This window comes from Salmo trutta, chromosome 38 (genome assembly GCF_901001165.1).
Source record: "Salmo trutta chromosome 38, fSalTru1.1, whole genome shotgun sequence".
Lineage (NCBI taxonomy): Eukaryota > Metazoa > Chordata > Actinopteri > Salmoniformes > Salmonidae > Salmo > Salmo trutta.
The window spans coordinates 31,391,653-31,418,387 of NC_042994.1; the positions used below are offsets into that span (position 1 = coordinate 31,391,653).

At 41.0% G+C, this 26,735-nt stretch overlaps 2 protein-coding genes and 3 non-coding genes across 5 annotated transcripts in view; 2 read left to right on the forward strand and 3 right to left on the reverse strand.

Moving 5' to 3' along the window:
- The first annotated feature begins 668 nt into the window (after positions 1-668).
- Positions 669-5,489, forward strand: LOC115177655 (zinc finger protein 501-like). The gene is made up of 3 exons (XM_029738596.1): positions 669-693; positions 829-1,006; positions 3,790-5,489. The coding sequence occupies exons 1-3, from the start codon at positions 691-693 to the stop codon at positions 4,941-4,943; spliced, it is 1,335 nt and encodes a 444-aa protein (XP_029594456.1). The 5' UTR covers positions 669-690; the 3' UTR covers positions 4,944-5,489.
- A 6,810-nt stretch (positions 5,490-12,299) lies between these two features.
- LOC115177679 (zinc finger protein 239) overlaps positions 12,300-26,735 on the forward strand; it is a 104,457-nt gene continuing 90,021 nt past the window's right edge. Inside the window, exons 1-2 of the mRNA XM_029738628.1 lie at positions 12,300-12,418; positions 12,554-12,731. Of these exons, the coding sequence (XP_029594488.1) occupies positions 12,416-12,418; positions 12,554-12,731 (181 nt within the window). The 5' untranslated portion in view covers positions 12,300-12,415. The remainder of the gene's footprint in view (positions 12,419-12,553; positions 12,732-26,735) is intronic.
- LOC115179030 (U6 spliceosomal RNA) lies at positions 19,181-19,287 on the reverse strand. The gene has a single exon (XR_003872797.1). It is a non-coding gene; the product is annotated as a U6 spliceosomal RNA (small nuclear RNA).
- LOC115179032 (U6 spliceosomal RNA) lies at positions 20,116-20,222 on the reverse strand. The gene has a single exon (XR_003872799.1). It is a non-coding gene; the product is annotated as a U6 spliceosomal RNA (small nuclear RNA).
- Positions 21,051-21,157, reverse strand: LOC115179028 (U6 spliceosomal RNA). The gene has a single exon (XR_003872795.1). It is a non-coding gene; the product is annotated as a U6 spliceosomal RNA (small nuclear RNA).

A 26,735-nucleotide genomic window follows, 5' to 3' on the forward strand; every position in this document is an offset into this window, starting at 1 on the left:
TGAAAGAAGAGAATGGATTGAAAGAAGAGGAAGAGGAGGCTATCTCAATAAAGGAGAAAGAGGAGGAGAGTGAAAGAGTGAACGTTTTGGGAGTGAAAGAAGAGGAGACAGAATATCAGATTACCACCAGTGAGTACTGTCTTAAAAACAGGGGCACAAACTATGCAGTTGTTGAACTAATGTGTGGTTTTAAAGGGGCATTGTACTGAAGTTCTACACTTGAATATGTTGTTCAGTACTGTAGGAATTGTTTAAGGGGTAATCTGTCATTGGTACATATATTGTGGGTTCTTTTAAATTAGGTTTATTGAATTCTCCATGTGGTCTATATTAAAGTGCACCTCATCTAATATAACCGGATTTTAAAATTCAATATTGGTGTATATTTTCTACTTAAAATATCAAATGGACGTAAAAGCCACCCATTTTGTGGAACGACCCTTTTACATTCACAACATAAACAATATTTTTGAAAATCATGATGAAAGTGGCCATTTTAGGCCCTTTTTAGACATATTAATGACTCTGGTAAGACCCTATGATTGCAATAAAAAGTCATAAGTTTACCATCTGTTTGATGTTCTCGTTCACACAGGAGAGAGACATGACTATCGTGGATCCTCTGGGAAGCCTCAACAACATCCTGATGCTGACGAGGCAGAGAAGAGTCTCTCCAGATCAGAACACCAGATGGTACAGCTTGGTCTGGTCTAGCATACAGCTTGCTCTATCAGGGTCTGGGCTGGGTTTCTGTAAAGCACTTTATGACAACAGTGGCATCAGCATCCATAATGATATGTGTCTGTGTCCCCTCTTTATGGTTACCAGGACAACGCTAGCTCTTCCTCTCTCCCGGAGTCCCCGTGTCGTGCCTCTCCTGGTAGCACCTTACTGCTGGGTATGAAGAGGTTGTCTGTGTTGCTGGTGGACTGCAGGAAAACAATGTGGCTGAGTGGAACTGTGAGAGGAGGAGAAGAGAAGAAAGGATCAGATTTGACTCATCAAAGTAAGTGCTGCAGTTTAGTTTGAACAAATACAGTAGATCTGCCCACTGGTATCTGTTACCAGGACAGCCAGCAGAGTTCTGTTAGTTGACATGAAGATAGACTGGTGGATATGGATGTTATGAATATCATAACACTGAAAAAGGTTTCTGCCAATGAACAGAGTTCTGTTAGTTTTGGGGCGGCAGGTAGTCTAGTGGTTAGAGTGTTGGGCCAGTAACCGAAAGGTTGCTAGATCGAATCCCCGAGCTGACAAGGTAAAAATCTGTCGTTCTGCCCCTGAACAAGGCGTTTAACCCACTGTTCCTAGGCCGTCATTGTAAATAAGAATTTGTTCTTAACTGACTTGCCTAGTTAAATAAAGGTTAAATAAAAAATAACAATAAAAATAGTTGACATGAAGATAGACTGGTGGATATGGATGTCATGAATATCATAACACTGAAAAAGGATTCTGCCAATGAAAAGAGAGAAACCAATAGACCATATAAAACCTTGATGAAAGTTAGCTTTAGAGAGAAAGTTTCAAGATGATCTGATGTAAGGTTCATGTTTTACAAAAACCTTTCCTTAAATCATTATGGATGTTACATTGTCTGTCCCAGTCAACCCCCCTATCTTTACAAGACTCTAGGACACACAAACTAAACTCAAGACACTTCAATGTGGTCTGTAATGCTTCATTAACATCTGATCTACAGAACTTGTTAAAAATGGCAAATATATATTTTGACACAAGCTCCGTCCACCTTTTCTAAAAGCCATGAAATATGATTGAATGAAAAGCTTTTTTGTGAGTCTCTCTGTAATGGACAAAATTCATTTAATTTCCTACTTTAACAGGTCAAGATAAAGCCTGAACTCCAACATATAGACCTTACAGAACATGGTTTCATTTTGAAATAACTAACTTTATTGATTTCATGTGTAACTGACGCCAGTGTGCTGCTAACAGTTTAGTTTCCTCCACTGTCCCCATACTGGACTCAAACTAGTGATCCTCTGCTTCTCAACATGCGTGACCGCTCTCCTTGACAATGAACCGATTGAGTTATACAAAAGGTACCAGTTGGATAGCTCCATCTGTGACGTTTCAAGCTAGCTGTGGAGTGAGCTTACGGCACGTTCTTACCTCCGTTACACATGTTCAGGTTGACTTTCCCACGGAATCGACCATATATGAACGCTGCCCTGCATCCCCACCATCACACAATTACAATGTATAAAATATTTAAAAAATAAACATCAAGCCTTTTCATACCTTATAATATGGCTTTATATATGTACTGAACAAAAATATAAACGTTCACTGCAACAATTTCAACGATTTACAGTTCATATAACGCAATCGGTCAATGTAAATAAATTAATTAGGCCCTGATCTATGGACTTCACATGACTGGGCAGGGGCGCAGTCATTGGTGGGCCTGGGAGGACATAGGCCCACCCACTGGGGAGCCAGGCCCAGCCAATGAGAATTAGTTTTTCTCCACAAAAGAGCTTTATTACAGAGAGAAATACTCCTCAGTTTCATCATCTGTCCGGGTGGCTGGTCTCAGACGATGTGGAGGTCCTGGGCTGGCGTTGTTAAACATGGTCTGCGGTTGTGAGGCCAGTTGGCTGTACTTCCAAATTCTCTAAAACAACGTTGGAGGCGGCTTTTGACTGGTACTGTACATTAAATTCCCTGGAACCAGCTCTAGTGGACATTCCTGCAGTCAGCATGCCAGTTGCACGCTCCCTCTGAGACATCTGTGGCATTGTGTTGTGTGACAACTGCGTATTTTAGTGGCCTTTTATTGTCCCCAGCACAAGGTGCACCTGTGTAATGATAATGCCGTTTAATCAACTTCTTGATATGCCACACCTGTAAGGTGGATGGATTATCTTGGCAAAGAATAAATGTTCACTAACAGGGATGTAAAATTTGTGCACAATTTTGAGAGAAATAATTTTGTACGTATGAAAAAATACTGCAATCTTTTTTTTCAGCTCATGAAACATGGGACCAACACTTTACATGTTGCCTTTATATTTTTGTTCTGTATAATTGCTATCAGTTTTAGGAACATATGTTGTCATAGTGAGTTCATGAGAATGAAAAAGCCTTTTCAGACTTTTATAATATGGCTATATATATATATATACACTTATATATATACACTTATATACACACTTAATATATATATATATATACACTTAATATATATAGTTACTAGCAGTTTTAGGAACATGTACCCAAAATATTTCACCTTATTTTTTTTACTTTACCCAAAATGTCATGACATCAGCGATAGTCAGAATGTTGAAAATTTGTGAACGTAAAAAAAAAGTACCCTTTCAACAACGGGGAGATTTTACTGATGTGCTTTGTGTCTTCGATGTAAAAACTAGTTTTTGACTTATTTTATGTTTAAGGAAGTGTGTAGGTCACATCTGTATCATACAGCTATGAAAGTTATATATTTACAACCACCTGCTTGATAGGAATCCAGCGATGTCTGTGTCTTGAGTGTCGTAGAACTGTCTGGTGTTTTGTGTTCTGACTTATAAAACAGAATTACGATTGTTAAAGCTGGCCTCAGATTATTGAACATAATGAATAAAATATGTTTACATTACCTATCAGTAATTACCAGTAAGCTCTACAACATCATTTGTTTTAAAATCACACCAAGATTGTTAAAACTTTGAACAGGTTATTGAGGGATCTGATTTAACCTCCTAGCAAGAGTTGTGGAGGTTTCATTCAGGTCTGTATTTAAATAAACACTGTCTTTGGCAGGAGAAAGACCAGACTCCGAGGAACCAGAAACGTCCAAACCGGCAAAACAACACGACTGCTCCCGCTGTGGAAAGAGTTTTACAGAGTTAGGCAACATGAAAAGGCATGAAAGGACACACACAGGTGAGAAGCCTCATCAATGCTCTCACTGTGGAAAGACTTTTACCGAGTTATGGAGCCTGAAAACACATGAGAGAATACACACAGGGGAGAAGCTGTACTACTGCTCCCAGTGTGGAAAGAGTTTTACCCGGTCAGGGCACATGAAAGAACATAAGAGAACACACACAGGGGAGAAGCCTTACCTCTGTTCCCAGTGTGGAAAGAGGTTTACCCACTTATGTAACCTGAAAACACATGAGAGATTACACTTAGGGGAGAAGCCTTACCACTGCTCCCAGTGTGGAAAGAATTTTACCCGGGCAGGGCACATGAAAGAACATAAGAGAACGCACACATTGGAGAAGCCTTACCTCTGTTCCCAATGTGGAAAGAGTTTTACCCACTTATGTAACCTGAAAACACATGAGAGGTTACACACCGGGGAGAAGCCTTATGAATGCTCTCCATGTGGATTGAGTTTTACCACGTTAGGGTACCTAAAATCACATGAGCAAACACACACAAGAGAGAAGTCTTTCCACTGCTCACAGTCCAGAGAGGTTTTCACCCAGTTAGGGAGCCTGAAAAGGCATGAAAGGACACACACAATTGAGAAACCTCATCGTTGCTCTCATTGTGGAAAGACTTTTACCCAGTTAGGGAGCCTGAAAAGACATGAGAGAATACACACAGGGGAAAAGCCTCATCACTGCACTCACTGTGGGAAGACTTTTACCCAGTTAGGGGGCCTGTTAACGCACGAGAGAATACACACAGGGGAGAAGCCTTACCACTGCTCCCAGTGTGGAAAGAGTTTTACCCGGTCAGGGCACATGAAAGAACATAAGAGAACACACACAGGTGAGAAGCCTTATTGCTGCTTCCAGTGTGGAAAGAGTTTTACCCACTTATGTAACCTGAAAACACACGAGAGAATACACACAGGGGAGAAGCCTTACCACTGCTCCCAGTGTGGAAAGGGTTTTAACCAGTTAGGGGTACTGAAACGACATGAGAGAAAACACACAGAAGATAAGAATGTAGGATGTTGAACTGTAGAACATAGGACAGATGCAGGCTGCTGAACAGTAGGATATAGGACAGATATAGGCCTCTGAACAGTGTGTTTTCCATACTGCATTTATTATAGTGATTGTGTTTGTGGATTTGTTTGCTGACTTCACAAAATGAATTTCCATTTAAATGGGCTAAGTCTAAATTTCCATTTTAAATGGGCTAAGTATATTGTATTTTGTATATCGTACTTTGCTCTCATTTTGAGAGAAATAAAATCCAGTTAGAGCAGGGTTTCCCAACTCAGTAGCTCAGATCAGCTTTAATATTGAACATAGATTGTAACCCAGTCCTGGGGGAAGATCAGCTTTAATATTGAACATAGATTGTAACCCAGTCCTGGGGGGAAGATCAGCTTTAATATTGAACATAGATTGTAACCCAGTCCTGGGGGAATATCAACTTTAATATTGAACATAGATTGTAGATTCCATCAATGTAATTGTCTGCATCATTTCCAATTGTCTGCATCATTTCCAATTTTGTAAATGAACAAAAATATAAACACAAAATGCATTAATTTCTAAGATTTGACTGATTTACAGAAAAAAGTAAATTGAAATAATTTCTTTAGGCCCTAATCTATGGTTTTCACATGACTGGGAATACAGATATGCATATGTTGGTCAACGATACCATGAAAAGGTAGGGGCACGATCAGAAAACCAGTCAGTATCTCATGTGACCACCATTTGCCTAGAGTTGATCAGGCTTTTGATTGTGGTCTGTGGAATGAGAGACTAGTCAAGGACCATATCACCTCCACCCTACCTGACACCCTAGACCCACTTCAATTTGCTTACCGCACCAATAGATCCACAGACGACACAATCACACTGCACACTGCCCTAACCCATCTGGACAAGAGGAATACCTATGTAAGAATTCTGTTCATCGATTACAGCTCAGCATTTAACACCATAGTACCCTCCAAACTCGTCATTAAGCTCGAGACCCTGGGTCTCGACCCCGCCCTGTGCAACTGGGTCCTGGACTTCCTGACGGGGCGCCCCCAGGTGGGCAGGGTAGGTAACAACATCTCCACCCCGCTGATCCTCAACACTGGGTCCCCACAAGGGTGCGTTCTCAGCCCTCTCCTGAACTCCCTGTTCACCCACGATGTCGATGTTGTCCCACTCCTCTTCAATGGCTGTGCAAAGTTGCTGCATATTAGCGGGAACTGGAACACGCTGTTGTACACATCAATGTAGAACATCCCAAACATGCTCAATGGGTGACATGTCTGATGAGTATGCAGGCCATGGAAGAACTGAGACATTTTTCAGCTTCCAGGAATTGTGTACAGATCGTTGCGACATGGGACCGTGCATTATCATGCTGAAACATGAGGTGATGGAAGTGGGCCTCAGGATCTCGTCACGGTATCTCTGTGCATTCAAATTGACAACGAAAAATTCCAATTGTGTTCGTTGTCCATAGCTTATGCCTGCCCATACCCTATCCCCACCTCCACCATGGGGCACTCTGTTCACAACGTTGACGTCAGCAAACTGCTCGCTCACACAACACCATACATGTAAAGCCAGTTGGATGTACTGCCAAATTTTCTAAAACAACGTAGCTTATGGTAGAGAAATTAACATTAAATTCTCTGGCAACAGCTCTGGTGGACATTCATGTAGTCAGCATGCCAATTGCACGCTCCCTCAACTTGAGACATCTGTATCATTGTGTGACAAAACTGCACATTTTAGAGTGGCCTTTTATTGCCCCCAGCACAAGGTGCACTTGTGTAATGATCATGCTGTTTAATCAGCTTGATATGCCACATCTGTCAGGTGGATGGATTATCTTGGCAAAGGAGAAATGCTCACTGACAGGGATGTAAACAAAATTTGAGCGACATTTTTTTTGTGCATATGAAAACTTTCTGGGATCTTTTATTTCAGCCGGTGAAACATGGGACCAGCCCTTTACATGTTGGATTTATATTTTGTTTTAGTGTATATACAATGCATTCAGAAAGCATTCAGACCCCTAGACATTTCCACAGTTTGTTACGTGACAGCCTTATTATAAAATTGGAAAACAATTCAATCTGATCAATCTACACACAATACCCCATAATGACAAAGCACTCATTCAAGGGTTTTTCTTAATTTTTTACTATTTTCTATATTGTAGAATAATTGTGAAGACATCAAAACTATGAAATAACACATATGGAATCATGTAGTAACCAAAAAAGTGTTCAACAAATCAAAATGTATTTTATATTTGAGATTCTTCAAAGTAGCCACCCTTTGCCTTGATGACAGCTTTGCACACTCTTGGCATTCTCTCAACCAGGAGTTCCCATATGCTGAGCACTTGTTGGCTGCTTTTCCTTCGCTCTGTGGTCCGCCTCATCCCAAACCATCTCAAATGGGTTGAGGTCGGGTGATTGTGGAGGCCAGGTCATCTGATGCAGCACTCCATCACTCTCCTTCTTGGTCAAATAGCCCTTACGTGACACTTGGCATTCAGGCCAAAGAGTTCAATCTTGGTTTCACCGGACCAGAGAATCATGTTTCTCATGGTCTGAGAGTCTTTATGTGCCTTTTGGCAAACTCCAAGCTGGCTGTCATGTGCCTTTTACTGAGGAGTGGCTTCCGTCTGGCCACTCTACCATAAAGGCTTGATTGGTGGAGTGCTGCAGAGATGGTCGTCCTTCTGGAAGGTTCTCCTATCTCCACAGAGGAACTCTAGAGCTCTGTCAGAGTGACCATCGGGTTCTCGGTCACCTCCCTGACCAAGGCCCTTCTCCCCCGATTGCTCAGTTTGGCCGGGCAGCCAGCTCTAGGAAGAGTCTTGGTGGTTCCAAACGTCTTCCTTTTAAGAATGATGGAGGCCACTGTGTTCTTTGGGACCTTCAATGTTGCAGAAATGTTTTGGTACACTTCCCCAGATCTGTGCCGTGACACAATCCTGTCTTGAAAGGAATATTTCACATCAAATATAGGCTACTTAAAGTTCATGAGAGAACACTTGTCTCGTGTTTTTTTTTACAGAAATATAATTGTGCTTAAGGTCATTAAGCCACATTAAATCAAACTGTATAAAGCTGTATGCTTTTTATTTCAACACCTGCTCCTAAGCTGTACCTCAATACATTGACTCGATACACGTACCTCCTGTATATAGTCTCCACATTGACTCTGTACTGGTACCCCTGTATATAGCCTCCACATTGACTCTGTACTGGTACCCCCTGTATATATCCTCCACATTGACTCTGTACCGGTACACCCTGTATATAGTCTCCACATTGACTCTGTACCGGTACCCCCTGTATATAGTCTCCACATTGACTCTGTACTGGTACCCCCTGTATATAGTCTCCACATTGACTCTGTACTGGTACCCCCTGTATATAGTCTCCACATTGACTCTGTACCTGAACCCCCTGTATATAGCCTCATTACTAACCTGTACCCCCACACATTGACTCTGTACTGGTACCCCCTGTATACAGCCTCGGTATTGTTTGTTTATTGGTACTTTTTCCCCCTTTAGTTTATTTAGGAAATATATTCTTAATTCTTATTTTTCGTAACTGCATTGTTGGTTAAGGGTTTGTAAGTAAGCATTTCACAGTAAGGTCTACACCTGTTGTATTCAGCATTTCACAGTAAGGTCTACACCTGTTGTATTCAGCATTTCACAGTAAGGTCTACCTACACCTGTTGTATTCAGCATTTCACAGTAAGGTCTACCTACACCTGTTGTATTCAGCATTTCACAGTAAGGTCTACACCTGTTGTATTCAGCATTTCACAGTAAAGTCTACACCTGTTGTATTCATGTGACAAATAACACTTGATTTGAAGTAAATATGGAGTATGTCAGTTTCAATGTTACGGTTTTTGATAAAATTATATTTTTCAAACTCAGGCTGTGTGTGTGTGTTTTTTTTATCTCCATCCTTCCTTGATCATTCCTTGTGGTCCTGTAGCTCAGTTGGTAGAGTATGGTGCTTGTTAAACCAGGGTAGTGGGTTTGATTCCTGGGACCACCCATATGTAAAGTGTTTACACACATGACTGCAAATCACTTTGGATAAAAGTGTCTGCTAAATGGCATATATATACACTGATTATACCAAACATTTAGAACAACTTCCTAATATGGAGTTGGACCCTCCCCTTTTCTCCAAAGAACAGCCTCAATTTGTCGGGGCATGGACTCTACAAGGTGTTGAAAGCTTTCCACAGGGATGCTGGCCCATGTTGACTCCAGTGCTTCCCACAATTGTGTCAAGTTGGCTGGATGTGCTTAGGGTGCAGTGGAGGCTCCTCAGAGGAGGAAGGGGAGCCCCATCCTCCTGAGTGATTTTCAGAAAAATAAAAATGGTAAAACATTTAGAAAGTTATCCTTTTTAGATAAAACTATACTAAATATAATCACGCCACCAAATAATTGATTTAAACATACTATTTTGGATCCTCTGGTTACATTGACTTCAATACAAAAACCAGGAGGCTCATGGTTCTCAAGCCCTTCCATAGACTTACACAGTAATTATGACAACTTCTGGAGGACGTCCTCCAACCTATCAGAGCTCTTGCAGCATGAACTGACATGTTGTCCATCCAATCAAAGGATCAGAGAATGAATCTAGTACTGAAAGCATAAGCTACAGCTAGCTAGCACTGCAGTGTATAACATGTGGTGAGTAGTTGACTCAAAGAAAAAGACAATAGTTGAACAGTTTTTAACAAAATGAAGGAGAAGAATATGGTTACAACGATGTAGGCTGTGTGTAGCAGTTATGATAGGGTTTGGCTTGGAAAGGTTTTTGTCACCAGATCACATACAGCTGACGGGTGGTGCATTGAAGTCCAGAAGGGAAAAGGTGAGCGCATTGATGGGAGAAGAAATACAACGTGGCAGTTGTGAAAGTGAACTGCGTTTACGCGTCATCAGGGGTGAATTCGTTCCACCGATTGTGTTGACAAACGTTTCATAAATGGAATAAAACCAGGATAAACATACCTGAATTTGTCCAATAGAATCTCTATTTCAGCTAGATGCAGGCAAGAGTGTGCAAGGCGGTATTGAATGTGTCACTGTTTGTCCATCTGTCACTGTCTGTCACCTCAAATGTTTCTCTCGACCTGTGTGCACCTACGTTGTAAAGTTTCAGTCATAGACTAGGTTGTAGCAACCTCATGATGGGTACAGGGACAATTAGAGTATCATGTAGTAGCCTAAACCTATCAATGTTACATTGAACTGGGTGAATGGAATATGAATGACAGTCATCCAATATGCTGTAATAGGAATAAGGCCATGCTCATGAAAAAAAATCGTCCTCCCTCATCTTGAACGACATTGGCCTCCACTGTTTGGGTGGTGGACCACTCTTGGTACACATGGGAAACTGTAGTTGCAGTTCTTGACACAAACCGGTGTGCCTGGCACCTACTACAATACCCCGTTCAAAAACACTTAAATATTTTGACTTCATCCTCTGAATGGCAAACATACACAATCCATGTCTCATTTGTCTCAAGGCTTAAAAATCCATATTTAACCTGTCTCCCCCCCTTCATCTACACTGATTGAAGTGGATTTAACCAGTGACATCAGTAAGGGATCATAACTGTTTGAATGTTAAATGACGAGACAGAGGCATTGATGCGAGTAACAGGTCTTGTTCAGTACATTACAATACATCCGGGTATCTCAAGCACACCGGTAAAAACACTGGAGTTGCAGTAATTAACATTTACCAACAGATGGCATCACTGTGCCATCTTACACCCATAACAATACGCTTTCACCTGGATTCACCTGGTCAGTCTATGTCATGGAAGCAGCAGGTGTTCTTAATGTTTTGTAGACTCAGTGTATAGCACTACAGATAATCAAGTGCTATTTGCATGTGATGCATTTGCTCTGTTGTTTACAGGATGATTTGTATCTTATAGAGCGTGGCTTTAAGGGAATAATATGGTCACATCTAGATTAAAACAAATGTAAAAAATTAAGAGTAAATGTGTATTAACACACTATTCATAGAAGTATTTATTCATCATCTACATATTCATATTAAGCTTCTACGTCTGTGTACAGGAACGTATTATTTGTAAGACGGAAGAGAAAATATATCAGCTTATTGTTAAATTATTATGACTTTTAACCAATACTAAAAGTGTAGTAACTGTTGTTTCCAAACTGCGTTACCACTCCAGTCAGCAGATGGCGATGTGCGTCTTTCATGTGACGCTTCTTGCGTGACGTATAATCTAGTGGACAGGACAGAAGGCTTCTTCAACCGCGACAAATGGCTTATAACGGACTGGACGTATAATTTACTGGACGGGACGCTTCTTCAGGAACAACAACACCGCTACTCTTTCAACCACCTCGGTAGCTTGCCAGCCAACATAAAACTGAAAGATTTACGTTTTAGGCCATGTTAATGTACATTAGCTAATCTCAGTGTTTTAAACACAGTTCTGTTGACGTATCTAGTGGTTAACTTGAACCTAATTTGCTTGTTCAATTTGCAAACTTGTTAAATATTGATGCTGAGCCTAGTCCTAGGCTAGTCGCTAATGCTAACTAGCTAGTTAACTTGCTAACATCCCTGACCATGAGCTCATTAAACTACTCCTCCCCTGCTAAAGAAGAGGATGTCTACTGGACGGAGAAAGAACCTCTAGAGCTGAACATTGTCGTGAAAGAAGAAGAGGGTGTTACAATGAAAGGAGAGAGAGAAGCTTTCATAATTAAAAAGGAGGAAGAGGAGGTTGTTATACTGAAAGAAGAGGAAGAACATTTTGGAGTGGAAGAGGATGCTATCTCAATAAAGGTGAAGAATGAAGACGTTTTGGGAGTGAAAGAGGAGGAGACAGAAGATCAGATTAACACCAGTGAGTACTGTCTTAAAAACAGGGGCACAAACTATGCAGTTGTTGAACTAATGTGTGGTTTTAAAGGGGCATTCTACTGAAGTTATACACTTTAATATGTTGTTCTGTACTGTAGGAATTGTTTAAGGGGCAATCTGCCATTGGTACATATATTGTGGGTTCTTTTAAATTAGGTTTATTGAATTCTCCATGTGGTCTATATTAAAGTGCACCTCATCTAATATAACCTGATTTTAAAATTCAATATTGGTGTATAATTTCTACTTAAAATACCAAAGATAAAGGGAGCACAAACGTCACCCAATTCGTGGAACTACCCTTTTACATTTACAACACAAACAATATTTTTTTTAAATCATGATGAAAGTGGCAATTTTAGGCCCTTTGTAGACATATTCATGCCTCTTGTAAGACCCTATGATTGTAATAGAAGATCATAAGTTTACCATCTGTTTGATGTTCTCATTCACACAGGACAGAGACATGACTATTGTGGATCCTCTGGGGAGCATCAACAACATCCTGATGCTGACGAGGCAGAGAAGAGTCTCTCCAGATCAGAACACCAGATGGTACAGCTTGGTCTGGTCTAGCATACAGCTTGCTCTATCAGGGTCTGGGCTGGGTTTCTGTAAAGCACTTTATGTCAACAGTGACATCAGCATCCATAATGATATGTGTCTGTGTCTCCTCTTTATGGTTACCAGGACAACGTTAGCCCTTCCTCCCTCCCGGAGTCCCTGTGTCGTGCCTCTCCCAGTAGCACCTTACTGCTGGGTATGAAGAGGTTGTCTGTGCTGCTGGTGGACTACAGGAAAACAACGGGGCTGAGTGGAACTGTGAGAGGAGGAGAAGAGAAGAAAGGATCAGATTTGACTCATCAAAGTAAGTGTTGTAGTTTAGTTTGAACAAATAAAATAAATCTGCCCACTGGTATCTGTTACCAGGACAACCAGCAGAGTTCTGTTAATTCTGGGTCTGTAGTGACACCTCAAACACTGCAATGCAGTGCCTTAGACCTCTGTGCCGCTCGGGTGGCAGCTCCTTTGTTTGGCTGACGTTGAGGGACAGGTTGTTTACCTGGCAACACGCTCGTTGTCCTCAGGGATTCTCCACGGCATCTGAGTCATTATGCTCAAAGTGGGAGAAAATGTATTTTAGCTCATCCGGTTGGGTGGCGTTGGTTTCTCCGATGTGACTAGTTTGTATTCTGTGACCGTTAGAAGCCCCTGACATATGTCCGACTCACTAAATAAGTCTTCAACATTTCTATGACTACCACCACATGGACAGACTGACTACCACCACATGGACAGACTGACTACTACCACATGGACAGACTGACTACTACCACATGGACAGACTGACTAGTACCACATGGACAGACTGACTACTACCACATGGACAGACTGACTAGTACCACATGGACAGACTGACTAGTACCACATGGACAGACTGACTAGTACCACATGGACAGACTGACTAGTACCACATGGACAGACTGACTAGTACCACATGGACAGACTGACTAGTACCACATGGACAGACTGACTAGTACCACATGGACAGACTGACTAGTACCACATGGACAGACTGACTAGTACCACATGGACAGACTGACTAGTACCACATGGACAGACTGACTAGTACCACATGGACAGGCTGACTACTACCACATGGACAGACTGACTACTACCACATGGACAGACTGACTACTACCACATGGACAGACTGACTACCAGCACATGGACAGACTGACTACTACCACATGGACAGACTGACTACTACCACATGGACAGACTGACTACCACCACATGGACAGACTGACTACCACCACATGGACAGACTGACTACCACCACATGGACAGACTGACTACTACCACATGGACAGACTGACTAGTACCACATGGACAGACTGACTAGTACCACATGGACAGACTGACTAGTACCACATGGACAGACTGACTAGTACCACATGGACAGACTGACTACTACCACATGGACAGACTGACTACTACCACATGGACAGACTGACTACTACCACATGGACAGACTGACTACTACCACATGGACAACCTGACTACTACCACATGGACAGACTGACTACTACCACATGGACAGACTGACTAGTACCACATGGACAGACTGACTAGTACCACATGGACAGACTGACTAGTACCACATGGACAGACTGACTAGTACCACATGGACAGACTGACTACTACCACATGGACAGACTGACTACTACCACATGGACAGACTGACTACCAGCACATGGACAGACTGACTACTACCACATGGACAGACTGACTAGTACCACATGGACAGACTGACTACCACCACATGGACAGACTGACTACCACCACATGGACAGACTGACTACTACCACATGGACAGACTGACTACCAGCACATGGACAGACTGACTACCAGCACATGGACAGACTGACTACTACCACATGGACAGACTGACTACTACCACATGGTCAGACTGACTACTACCACATGGACAGACTGACTACTACCACATGGACAGACTGACTACTACCACATGGACAGACTGACTACTACCACATGGTCAGACTGACTACTACCACATGGACAGACTGACTAGTACCACATGGACAGACTGACTACTACCACATGGACAGACTGACTAGTACCACATGGACAGACTGACTAGTACCACATGGACAGACTGACTAGTACCACATGGACAGACTGACTACTACCACATGGACAGACTGACTACTACCACATGGACAGGCTGACTATCACATGGACAGACTGACTAGTATCACATGGACAGACTGACTACTACCACATGGACAGACTGACTACTACCACATGGACAGACTGACTAGTATCACATGGACAGACTTCATTAGTGTGTTTGAGGGGAGCATGCTGTTTATTTAGTCAGGCATTGACCACATTATTCTGACATATTTTAGAATGTTAATTATGTGACCGTCAATGTAAAATACCGTTGGGTAGGCTTATTAAAAGATCATTTTTTTAGCCTGTTGGGTTGAGTTTTTAATCCTGTAGGCTATTGCACAATTCAACTTAAAATGTAGGTTTTTGAAAATTACAATGAAGTGCTTGACAAAGTCCTGAAGTCCTTGAATTTGACTGGAAGAACCCGGTATGTGACTTGCTCAGCAAAATGAAAGATAAAATCACCTGCTATTGAAATTATGCATCATTCCCTTTCCTGCTGGATCGTCTCCCTGGACAATTTTTTTTGCTTTCTTTTATCAGGCCAGTAAATTTCAGTTGGCGCTGAACCCAGTGTGCCACTGGTAAATGTACCTGAATGTTGAACCCTGTGTGTGCGTGTAGGGTCTATATGTCTACCACTCCGTGTAGCCGTTAGCGATGCTAATGTATTCAGGTAGACGGAAAGACAATAAAAAATATCCTATGCCTACCTGGCAGAATCGTGATTATTTGCATCAATCCATTGGCCATTTGTTTTGAAAACTCCCATCACAACTGCGCTACATAAATACTCCTAGACAAACAAGAATGCCTGGCTGGTGGCACTAGAATTAAAGGGTAACTACACACAAACATTCAGATTTCTCCTGATGTGGTTTCAACATTGTTGTGGAATTAGAACATTCAATTATGTTTTGCTATTGAAAAGTGTGATTTTGAGTGAGAGAACCTGAAAAAAAAAATATGGGGAAATCAGTCCTCGCGTTTTTGTTTTGTTGTTGTGGTATCTCTTTTCTTTGCTGTTACAGTAAATCAATCTAAATCAATGTAAGAACACAGGGGAATGCTAATTTAACAGATGGCTAGTCATTATTAGCCTGGTTATATTATGGGACACAGGCCAGGTCATTATAAATGATCACATTTAACTGAGGGAAACTGTATTTACTATCACTGTTGTGGTTGTCTCACCTAGCTACCTTAAGATGGATGCACTAACTGAGGGAAACTGTATTTACTATCACTGTTGTGGTTGTCTCACCTAGCTACCTTAAGATGGATGCACTAACTGAGGGATACTGTATTTACTATCACTGTTGTGGTTGTCTCACCTAGCTACCTTAAGATGGATGCACTAACTGAGGGAAACTGTATTTACTATCACTGTTGTGGTTGTCTCACCTAGCTACCTTAAGATGGATGCACTAACTGAGGGAAACTGTATTTACTATCACTGTTGTGGTTGTCTCACCTAGCTACCTTAAGATGGATGCACTAACAAGTTGCTCTGGATAGTGACCATACTATTCCCTTAAAGCCACACACTGTAAAATACATGGCTCATGTAAACAATAGAGCACATGCATCACATGCAAAGAGCACTTGACTGTAAGTCTCTCTGGATAAGAGCGTCTGCTAAATGACTAAAATGTACTTGGAGATTTCATTCAGGTCTCCCTGTTTAACCACCCTGTTTGTCTTTAACAGAAGAGATACCCGACTCAGAGGAACCAGACACGTCTGAACCAGTGAGACAACACCACTGTTCACAGTGTGGAAAGAGTTATACCCGTTTATGGAGCCTGAAAAACCATAAGAGAACACATGCAGGGAAGAAGCCTTATCACTGCTCTCAGTGTGGAAAGAGTTTTACATGGTTAGGGAGCCTTGAAATACATAAAAGAATACACACAGGAGACAAGCCTTACCAATGCTTCCAGTGCGGAAAGAGATTTATCCAGTCAACACATCTGAACGAGCATAAGAGAATACACACGGGAAAAACCATTCCAATGCTCTCAGTGTGGAGGGACATTTTCCCGATCAGGGGACCTGAAATCTCATGAAAGAATACACACGGGAAAAGCCTTATCACTGTTCCCATTGTAAAAGTCGTTTTAGCTGGTCAGGGCAACTGAACGAGCATGAGAGAACACACACAGGAGTGAAGCCTTACCACTGCTCCCAGTGTGGAAAGAGTTTTACAAGGTTGGGGTCCCTTAAATCACATAAGATATATACACACACACACAGAAGACAAGCCCTATCACTACTCCCAGTGTGAAAATAAGTATTTATCATTAGGGGACATGAAAAAGCATGAGAGAAAACACTCTGTAGAGAGGCCTTTCCAATGCTCTGTGTGGAATGGGATTTATCCAGTCATGGCATCTGAAAGCGCATAAGAGAATACACACGAGAGAAGCCATTCCAATGCTTGCAGTGTGGAAAGAGTTATACCCGGTAAGGGAATTTAGAAACGCATGAGATGACATACACGAAATAACGAGAGAAAATGGCGAAATGTAGATTTCTGGCTAAATAGACATACAAAAGTAACTGCTATTCATGTGGAATTACATGATTCTGACATGCAAAAACTTTGTATATTTGGAAAGAAGACATCTGAGAGATTATGCGGAAATTATCAGAAGATAGATAGGAGTTACATAGTTCAGAATACACAAGATCAAGCACACACAAAATACACGTATTTTTTATTTATTTTGGTCCCTGCGCAAGAGATCCATGGCCATCCTGTAGGTTCACCAGTTCTCCGACCATGTATTACTATTATGTGATTAGCCTAGTTGGTGTTGTAATGTTAACTCCCATGAGAGGAATTATGGTGTTATTTTTCTATCATTGTAAATTGTGTATAGAGATTGAGCTGACATGTATTATTTAATGAATATTGGATTTACATTGCAATAATGCTCTCTTTCATCCTGTTTCCCTCTGTACACAGACCACTTGTATACTCTGGTTCATCATTAAAACTCCTACTGTAGACTGAGCTTCTGTGCCTGTTATCACTCTTTGACCTGGTGCTCAAAGCCTCTCAAAGCACATGGCTACTTAAAAACCTCTTAAGGATCGGCCCCTTTCCCCCCCCCAATTTTCACCTAAAATGACCCAAATCTAACTGCCTGTAGCTCAGGCCCTGAAGTAAGGATATGCATTTTCTTGGTACCATTTGAAAGGAAACACTTTGAAGTTTGTGGAAATGTGACAGGAATGTAGGAGAATATAACACATTAGATCTGGTAAAAGATAATACAAATACCATCTTTGAAATGCAAGAGAAAGGCTATTCCAGCCCAGGTGCAATTTAGATATTGGCAACTAGATGGCAGCAGCGTATATGCAAAGTTTTAGTCTCATCCAATGAACCATTGCATTTCTGTTAAGTTTTGTATCAAGACTGCCAAAATGTGCTTAGTTTGTTTATTAATAACTTTTCGTGTTCAAAACTGTGCTCTCTCCTCAAACAATAGCATGATATTCTTTCACTGTAATAGCTACTATAAATTGGACAGTGCAGTTAGATTAACAAGAAAGCTTTCTGACACTATCAGATATGTCTATGTCCTGGGAAATGTTCTTGTTACTTACAATCTCATGCTAATCGCATTAGCCTACGTTAAATCAACCGTCCCGCAGGGTACCCACCAATCCTGAAGTTAATATGCATATGCGGTGATAGGGCGCCTGGAGCATTGATTGATTGGTGTTACACCATCAAGAGCAGTTTGAAGAAAGTGCATCTGGGCCACTGACCTGTGGACAGAAATGTATATTCTTGCAAAAGGTAAGCTATTCATGCCGTAAATTGTTTATTATATTTGTTTATTGTTATAGCTACTGCTGTTGAAAAAAACATTAGCTCTACCAAGAAGTTGCGTTTTCACTGGATGTATTGATAAATCATGTTTGATTTGTATATGTATATTTGAATGTCTATAAAAATAATTTAACAGGTTCATCACGATCCTGTCTGTCTTTGCTATACAGTCATTTTATTGAACTATGTAAATAAAATGTTCATGCGCTCATAAAATGTGCATTTTGCTTGGGAACGGACCGACGTTAGTCTGGTGTCTTGCCTCAGAACTACTTACCATGGGTTACCCTACCAGTAGTCTTATAGACTACAGACAATATAGCTCTGAGGGTCCTCAACACACACAAGCCTCTACACCGCGATCAAGGTCTCGGTCCAGGTAGAGGGGAACAGGGAACTATTTACAATAAAAACATCCGACCACCAAGCCAGTGACTCAGTGTCCTTCATCCCCCCTCACTACCGGCCAAGTACAACCTTGTCTCGCTCCCCAATTAATTTGTACATTTTGAAAAAAGTTGAACTCAGACTGCAACCTTGCCTAACTCCCCAATTAATTTCTAAATGTTGAATAAAGTTGGCCTAAGACTGGCCTAAGACCTTGTCTCACTCCCCAATTCAAAAAAGGAACACTTCACGAATTTGTGTCTCTCACCCAGCATTTCCCCTCCTCCTTAGACTGAGAAGAATTGGCAATTGATTTCCCCCATCACTACCGGCCAATCTTCTCTGTTTGATTCCAATTTCTCTGTGTCTCGAAGTGTGAGGAAAATAAGGAGCGCTTCACGGATTTGCGTGTCATCCTTTCGCAGGGGCCATGCTAATCTTCTCTGTATCGATCCAATTTTAGTATATGTGCTGCCAAAGCGAGCAGAATACAAACCTAAGAGAGGCCCTCATATATAGAACACAACCCCTCTGATGGTTCTGGTCATGGTTGGGGTCAAACAGGGTTCAAACCGACCTTCAGACCCTCAAAACCCACCCCTAGAATATTGCTGTGATGTTTAAACTTTATTTGTAGATGTAGAACTTGAAATAGAATTGACTTTAGATTTTTTAAACAATGATATTAGACTAAAATGTAGTTTAAAAACTAAGCCTTTTATGATTCAGGGCTCTTGGTCTCTAACCCCTCACCTGCTGCTTTTAGTTGCTCCTCCGCCAGGTCTTTGTTCCTCTGCCCCAACCACTTCCCACCCTTCCCCCATTTTCTGCAACATGGCCTGGCCAAAGATACTTATAACTAACTCCCCAATTAGTAGAGAGAGAGTGTTTGAGTCTAGCTTTGATGTCTGTTTAAAATGTTGTGACATTCAAGTTTGTTATGTTTAATACAGCTGGACTAAAATTGATACCCTGTCTCACTCTCCAATTCAGTTGTTTATATTGAGTAAAGTTGGACTCAGAGTACAACCTAGTCTCGCTCCCCAATTAATTTGTACATTTTGAAAAAAGTTGAACTCAGACTGCAACCTTGCCTAAATCCCCAATTAATTTCTAAATGTTGAATAAAGTTGGCCTAAGACTGCAACCTTGTCTCACTCCCCAATTCAAAAAAGGAACACTTCACAAATTTGTGTCTCTCACCCAGCATTTCCCCCCCTCCTTAGACTGAGAAGAATTGGCAATTGATTTCCCCCATCACTACCGGCCAATCTTCTCTGTATGATTCCAATTTCTCTGTGTCTCGAAGTGTGAGGAAAATAAGGAGCGCTTCACGGATTTGCGTGTCATCCTTTCGCAGGGGCCATGCTAATCTTCTCTGTATCGATCCAATTTTAGTATATGTGCTGCCAAAGCGAGCAGAATACAAACCTAAGAGAGGCCCTCATATATAGAACACAACCCCTCTGATGGTTCTGGTCATGGTTGGGGTCAAACAGGGTTCAAACCGACCTTCAGACCCTCAAAACCCACCCCTAGAATATTGCTGTGATGTTTAAACTTTATTTGTAGATGTAGAACTTGAAATAGAATTGACTTTAGATTTTTTAAACAATGATATTAGACTAAAATGTAGTTTAAAAACTAAGCCTTTTATGATTCAGGGCTCTTGGTCTCTAACCCCTCACCTGCTGCTTTTAGTTGCTCCTCCGCCAGGTCTTTGTTCCTCTGCCCCAACCACTTCCCACCCTTCCCCCATTTTCTGCAACATGGCCTGGCCAAAGATACTTATAACTAACTCCCCAATTAGTAGAGAGAGAGTGTTTGAGTCTAGCTTTGATGTCTGTTTAAAATGTTGTGACATTCAAGTTTGTTATGTTTAATACAGCTGGACTAAAATTGATACCCTGTCTCACTCTCCAATTCAGTTGTTTATATTGAGTAAAGTTGGACTCAGAGTACAACCTAGTCTCGCTCCCCAATTAATTTGTACATTTTGAAAAAAGTTGAACTCAGACTGCAACCTTGCCTAAATCCCCAATTAATTTCTAAATGTTGAATAAAGTTGGCCTAAGACTGCAACCTTGTCTCACTCCCCAATTCAAAAAAGGAACACTTCACAAATTTGTGTCTCTCACCCAGCATTTCCCCCCCTCCTTAGACTGAGAAGAATTGGCAATTGATTTCCCCCATCACTACCGGCCAATCTTCTCTGTATGATTCCAATTTCTCTGTGTCTCGAAGTGTGAGGAAAATAAGGAGCGCTTCACGGATTTGCGTGTCATCCTTTCGCAGGGGCCATGCTAATCTTCTCTGTATCGATCCAATTTTAGTATATGTGCTGCCAAAGCGAGCACAATACAAACCTAAGAGAGGCCCTCATATATCGACCACTATCCAAATGCGCTACTGTTTTTCAGCCAGGGGCTCCAAAGGCATCATTCAGCGTTTTGCCGCCTTCTGAGAGCCTTTGGGAGCCGTAGGAAGTGTCACGTTACAGCAGAGATCCTTGGTTTTCAATAAAGAGAGTGTAGAAGCCCAAGAAATGGTCAGAGAGGGCACTTCCTGTAAGGAATCTTCTCAGGTTTTTGCCTGCCATATGAGTTCTGTTTTACTCACAGACACCATTCAAACAGTTTTAGAAACTTTAGGGTGTTTTCTATCCAAAGCCAATACTTATATGCATATTCTAGTTTCTGGGCAGTAATAATAACCAGATTAAATCGGGTACGTTTTTTATCCGGTATTATCGCTTTTTTACGATAAAAATTGATTTTAAACAGCGGTTGACATGCTTCGAAGTACGGTAATGAAATATTTAGAAATCTTTTGTCACGAAATGCGCCATGCGCGTGACCCTTATTTACCATTCGGATAGTGTCTAGAACGCACGAACAAAACGTCGCTGTTGGAACATAACTATGGATTATTTTGGACCAAAACAACATTTGTTATTGAAGTACAAGTCCTGGGAGTGCATTCTGACGAAGAACAGGAAAGGTAATCAAACTTTTCTAATAGTAAATCTGATTTTGGTGAAGGCTAAACTTGGTGGGTGTCTAAATAGCTAGCCCTGTGATGCCGGGCTATCTACTGAGAATATTGTAAAATGTGCTTTCACCGAAAAGCTATTTTAAAATCGGACATATCGAGTGCATAGAGGAGTTCTGTATCTATAATTCTTAAAATAATTGTTATGTTTTTTGTGAACGTTTATCGTGAGTAATTTAGTAAATTCACCGGAGGTTTGCTAGTTCTGAACGTCACATGCTAATGTAAAAAAGCTGGTTTTTGATATAAATATGAACTTGATTGAACAAAACATGCATGCATTGTATAACATAATGTCCTAGGGGTGTCATCTGATGAAGATCATCAAAGGTTAGTGCTGCATTTAGCTGTGGTTTTGTTTTTTGTGACATTATATGCTAGCTTGAAAAATGGGTGTCTGATTATTTCTGGCTGGGTACTCTGCTGACATAATCTAATGTTTTGCTTTCGCTGTAAAGCCTTTTTGAAATCGGACAGTGTGGTTAGATTAACGAGAGTCTTGTCTTTAAAATGCTGTAAAATAGTCATATGTTTGAAAAATGGAAGTTTTCGGATTTTAGAGGAATTTGTATTTCGCGCCACGCCCATCATTGGATATTGGAGCAGGTGTTCCGCTAGCGGATCATCTAGATGTAAGAGGTTTTAAACAATGCCGCTTTGTATGTTCTCATACCCTACATTACTCATCTCATATGTATATACTGTACTCTATACCATCTATTACATCTTGCCTGCCGTTCGGCCATCACTCATGTATATATTTTTATGTTCATATTCTTATTCATTCCTTTACACTTGTGTGTATAAAGTAGTTGTTGTGAATTGTTAGGTTATATTACTTGTTAGATATTACTGCATGGTCGGAACTAGAAGCACAAGCATTTCGCTACACTTGCATTAACACCTGCTAACCATGTGTATGTGACAAATACATTTGATTGGATTTGATTTGATTTGAACATCTTTCAAGCTGTCAGGCATTCCCTTGGCAGCAAGAGCCTCTCGGTGGATGCTGCAGTGTTCCCAGGTGGCGAAGGGAGCAACTGGTTGCACGCATTACCACTCCACTGTCTCCCTGTCATGGCTTTTGCGCCATCAGTACAGATACCAACATGAGCAGCAGCTACGTTTGGCTACATACGGTACCGTTAGTAGAATTCCCGTGAGAGAGTAACGGTTAATATGATTGGATGTTAATTATTTAACTAGGCTTCCTGTATTTGACATTGTGTTGTTATTTCACTGAACACTAGATGGTTGAATTTTATTTTTGGCAGGGAAACGAGGGTACTTAGGCAAGAAAAAAACCTCACCCAAATGTATAGGCCCATTGGAAAATATTAATGGACTGATTGAAAATGTGAGAATAAAAAAAAAAAATGTGAATCACATTTTTTATTTGGCGTACCCCCGACGGCATTGCGCAAACCCTTGGGGGTTAGGGTCCCGACGAACATTTATTGTGTTGACATTGATTCCAGAGGCAGTTTGGAACTCGGTAGTGAGTGTCCCATTCTGTGAGCTTGTGTGGCCTACCACTTTGCAGCTGAGCTGTTGTTGCTCCTAGACGTTTCTACTTCACAATAATAGCACAGTACAGTTGACAGTGGCAGTTCGAGCAGGGCAGAAATTTTACCAACTGACTTGTCGGAAAGATGGCATCCTATGACAGTGTCACGTTGAAAGTCACTGAGATCTTCAGGAAGGCCATTCTACTGCCAATGTTTGTCTATGGCGATTGCATGGCTGTGTGCTCAGTTTTATACACCTGCCATCAACCGGTGTTGCTGAAAATAGCCCAATTCACCAATTTGAAGGGATGTTTACATACTTTTGTATGTAGAGTGTATTTGTGTGTCAGCAGCATAAAAATGTAAATTCACTCTACATCTTCATATTGGTATCGGAAGCATGAATGGTAATGAATGGTAATGAATGGTAATGAATGGTAATGAATGGTAATGAATGGTAATGAATGGTAATGAATGTGAATTTGCCTTAAATGTAGATGTGTAGTAGATATAAACTGTGTTTAAATTCACAATCATTAAATATTTGCTGAACTTTTCAATCAACTTGCTTCTTTTTGTATGTCTCAATGTAATATTATTTAATGAAAGAAATTACAAAATAAACTTCTTGTCTGGCAATAAAATAAACTTCTCTCAACTGCGTTACCAACTCCAGTCAGTAGATGGCGATGTGCGTCTTGCAGGCGAAGCTGCTGGTGTGACGTATAATCTAGTGGACGGGATGCTTATCAACAACACAGCTAGTCAAGCCTCCTCGGTAACTTGCTAGCCAACATAGCCGAAACATTACAGCTCTTTAGACAATTTCTCTGTATATTAGCCTCTGTGTTTTAAGCAAACTTATGTTGTATAGCTAGTTGCCGCATTTAATTTCATTTTACGTTGTTAGTCAGCTAGCTGGCTTGCTAAATTAGCTCAGCACTAATGCAAACATCCCGACCATGAACTCACTAAGCTACTCCCCCCTGCTAAAGAAGAGGTCTGCTGGACGGAGAAAGAAACTCTCGTGAAAGAGGAGAAGGAAGAGGAGGCTGTCACAGTTAAGCAAGTAGAGGGTGAGGCTGTTACATTGAAAGAAGTTACCGTGAAAAAAGAGGAAGAAGCTTTCAGAGTGAAAGAAGAGGAAGAAGCTTTCAGAGTGAAAGAAGAGGAAGAAGCTTTCAGAGTGAAAGAAGAGGAAGAAGCTTTCAGAGTGAAAGAAGAGGAAGAAGCTTTCAGAGTGAAAGAAGAGGAGGAAGAGGAAGTGTTTGGATTGAAGGAGGAGGGGGAGATTACAGTCACATTGGAGGAGGAGAATGGAGATCTGATTAACACCAGTGAGTATTGTCTTAAACACAGAGGCACAACCTCTGCTGTTGTTGAATCAATGTGTGTTTTTTAAGGTGCATTCTACTGAAGTTCAACACTTGGATATGTTGGTCTGTATTGTAGGAATTGTTAAAGCTACAAAGAATGGAGGGCACCAACAGAACGTTAGAAAATGGATCAAATGCTTCCCATATCTCTTCATGTAGTGCTTCGTCCAGTTTAAATACTCACCATCCCATAGACTCAGTAAGTCCCAAAAAATGTTGCTTTTCTTCTGGTTTAATATATCTCGAAATTAATTTGCCGGTTGGGTCACATCCAATTGATAAAACTGAAGGTTTTACGAATTTTAAATACAGCAGCTTTGTTTACAAATTGTAGGTCAGATTTCTCAAGGTAATTACTACAGCATCACATCAACAATACATAGGCCTATATCTAACTATATCCCCTCATTGCAAATGAGACTCATTATAAATGAGATACAAAATAAAAGTGTAATTTAGATGACAAATGCGTGTCGTAATGGTTAATAATATTGGCTTCAGGCTGTCAGTTTTTATGCATGCTTATGGTATAATAACGATAATATTAGCAGTTGTCGCCCTGCGTATGAATGGTGTGAAGGAACAACTGGTGAACTCAGCAGGAACTACAATATTCCGGTCGGTGTGTTTTTCAGGCGATTCCAGCATTATGGACGTTGCCTTTGCACGTGTAGCATATGGAATGTCGTGTGACATTTACAGGGGTGATACAATTTTTTTAACAATGCTTTTTCTGATGAAAAAAAAAACTAGTTAATTGCATCTGCCGTAGAACCCAGTTTCATAATATTACAACATTTTACATTTTATTTATTTAACCTTTATTTAACTAGGCAAGTCAGTTAATAACAAATTCTTATTTACAATGACGGCCTACCAAAAGGCAAAAGGCCTCCTGTGGGGACGGGAGCCTGGAATAATTAAAAAAATAAATAAATACAATATAAATAAAAAGACAAAACACACATCACAACAAGTGAGACAACACTACATAAAGAGAGACCTAAGACAACAACATAGCAAGGCAGTAACACATGACAACACAGCATGGTAGAAACATAACAACAACATGGTAGCAACACAACATGGTAGCAGCTCAAAACATGGTACAAACATTATTGGGCACAGTCAACAGCACAAAAGTCAAGAAGGGAGAGACAACAATACATAACACAAAGCAGCCACAACTGTCAGTAAGAGTTTCCATGATTGAGTCTTTGAATGAAGAGATTGAGAGAAAACTGTCCAGTTTGAGTGTTTGTTGCAGCTCGTTCCAGTTGTTCGCTGCAGCGAACTGAAAAGAGGAGCGACCCAGGGATGTGTATGCTTTGGGGACCTTTAACAGAATGTAACTGGCAGAACAGGTGTTGTATGTGGAGGATGAGGGCTGCAGTAGGTATCTCAGATAGGGTGGGTGAGGCCTAAGAGGGTTTTTATAAATAACTATCAACCAGTGGGTCTTGCGACGGGTATACAGAGATTACCAGTTTACAGAGGAGTATAGAGTGCAGTGATGTCCTATAAGGAGCATTGGTGGAAAATCTGATGGCCGAATGGTAAAGAACATCTAGCCGCTCGAGAGCACCCTTACATGCTGATCTATAAATTATGTTTCCGTAATCTAGCATGGGTAGGATGGTAATCTAAATCAGGGTTAGTTTGACAGCTGGGGTGAAAGAGGAGGGATTACGATAGAGGAAAGCAAGTCTAGATTTAACTTTAGCTTGCAGCTTTGATATGTGCTGAGGGAAGGACAGTGTACTGTCTAGCCATACTCCCAATCTTCTTACCAAACCACATGACCTTTGTTTTGGAGGTGTTCAGAACAAGGTTAAGGACAGAGAAAGCTTGTTGGACACTAAGAAAGCTTTGTTGTAGAGCATTTAACCCAAAATCCGTGGAGGGGCCAGCTGAGTATAAGACTGTATCATCTGCATATAAATGGATGAGAGAGCTTCCAACTGCCTGAGCTATGTTGTTGATGTAAATTGAGAAGA

Coding starts and splice junctions, on each gene's coding strand:
- LOC115177655 (XM_029738596.1), top strand. Junction 1,007..3,789: donor ATCAGATTTGACTCATCAAA/GTAAGTGCTGCA, acceptor TGTCTTTGGCAG/GAGAAAGACCAGACTCCGAG.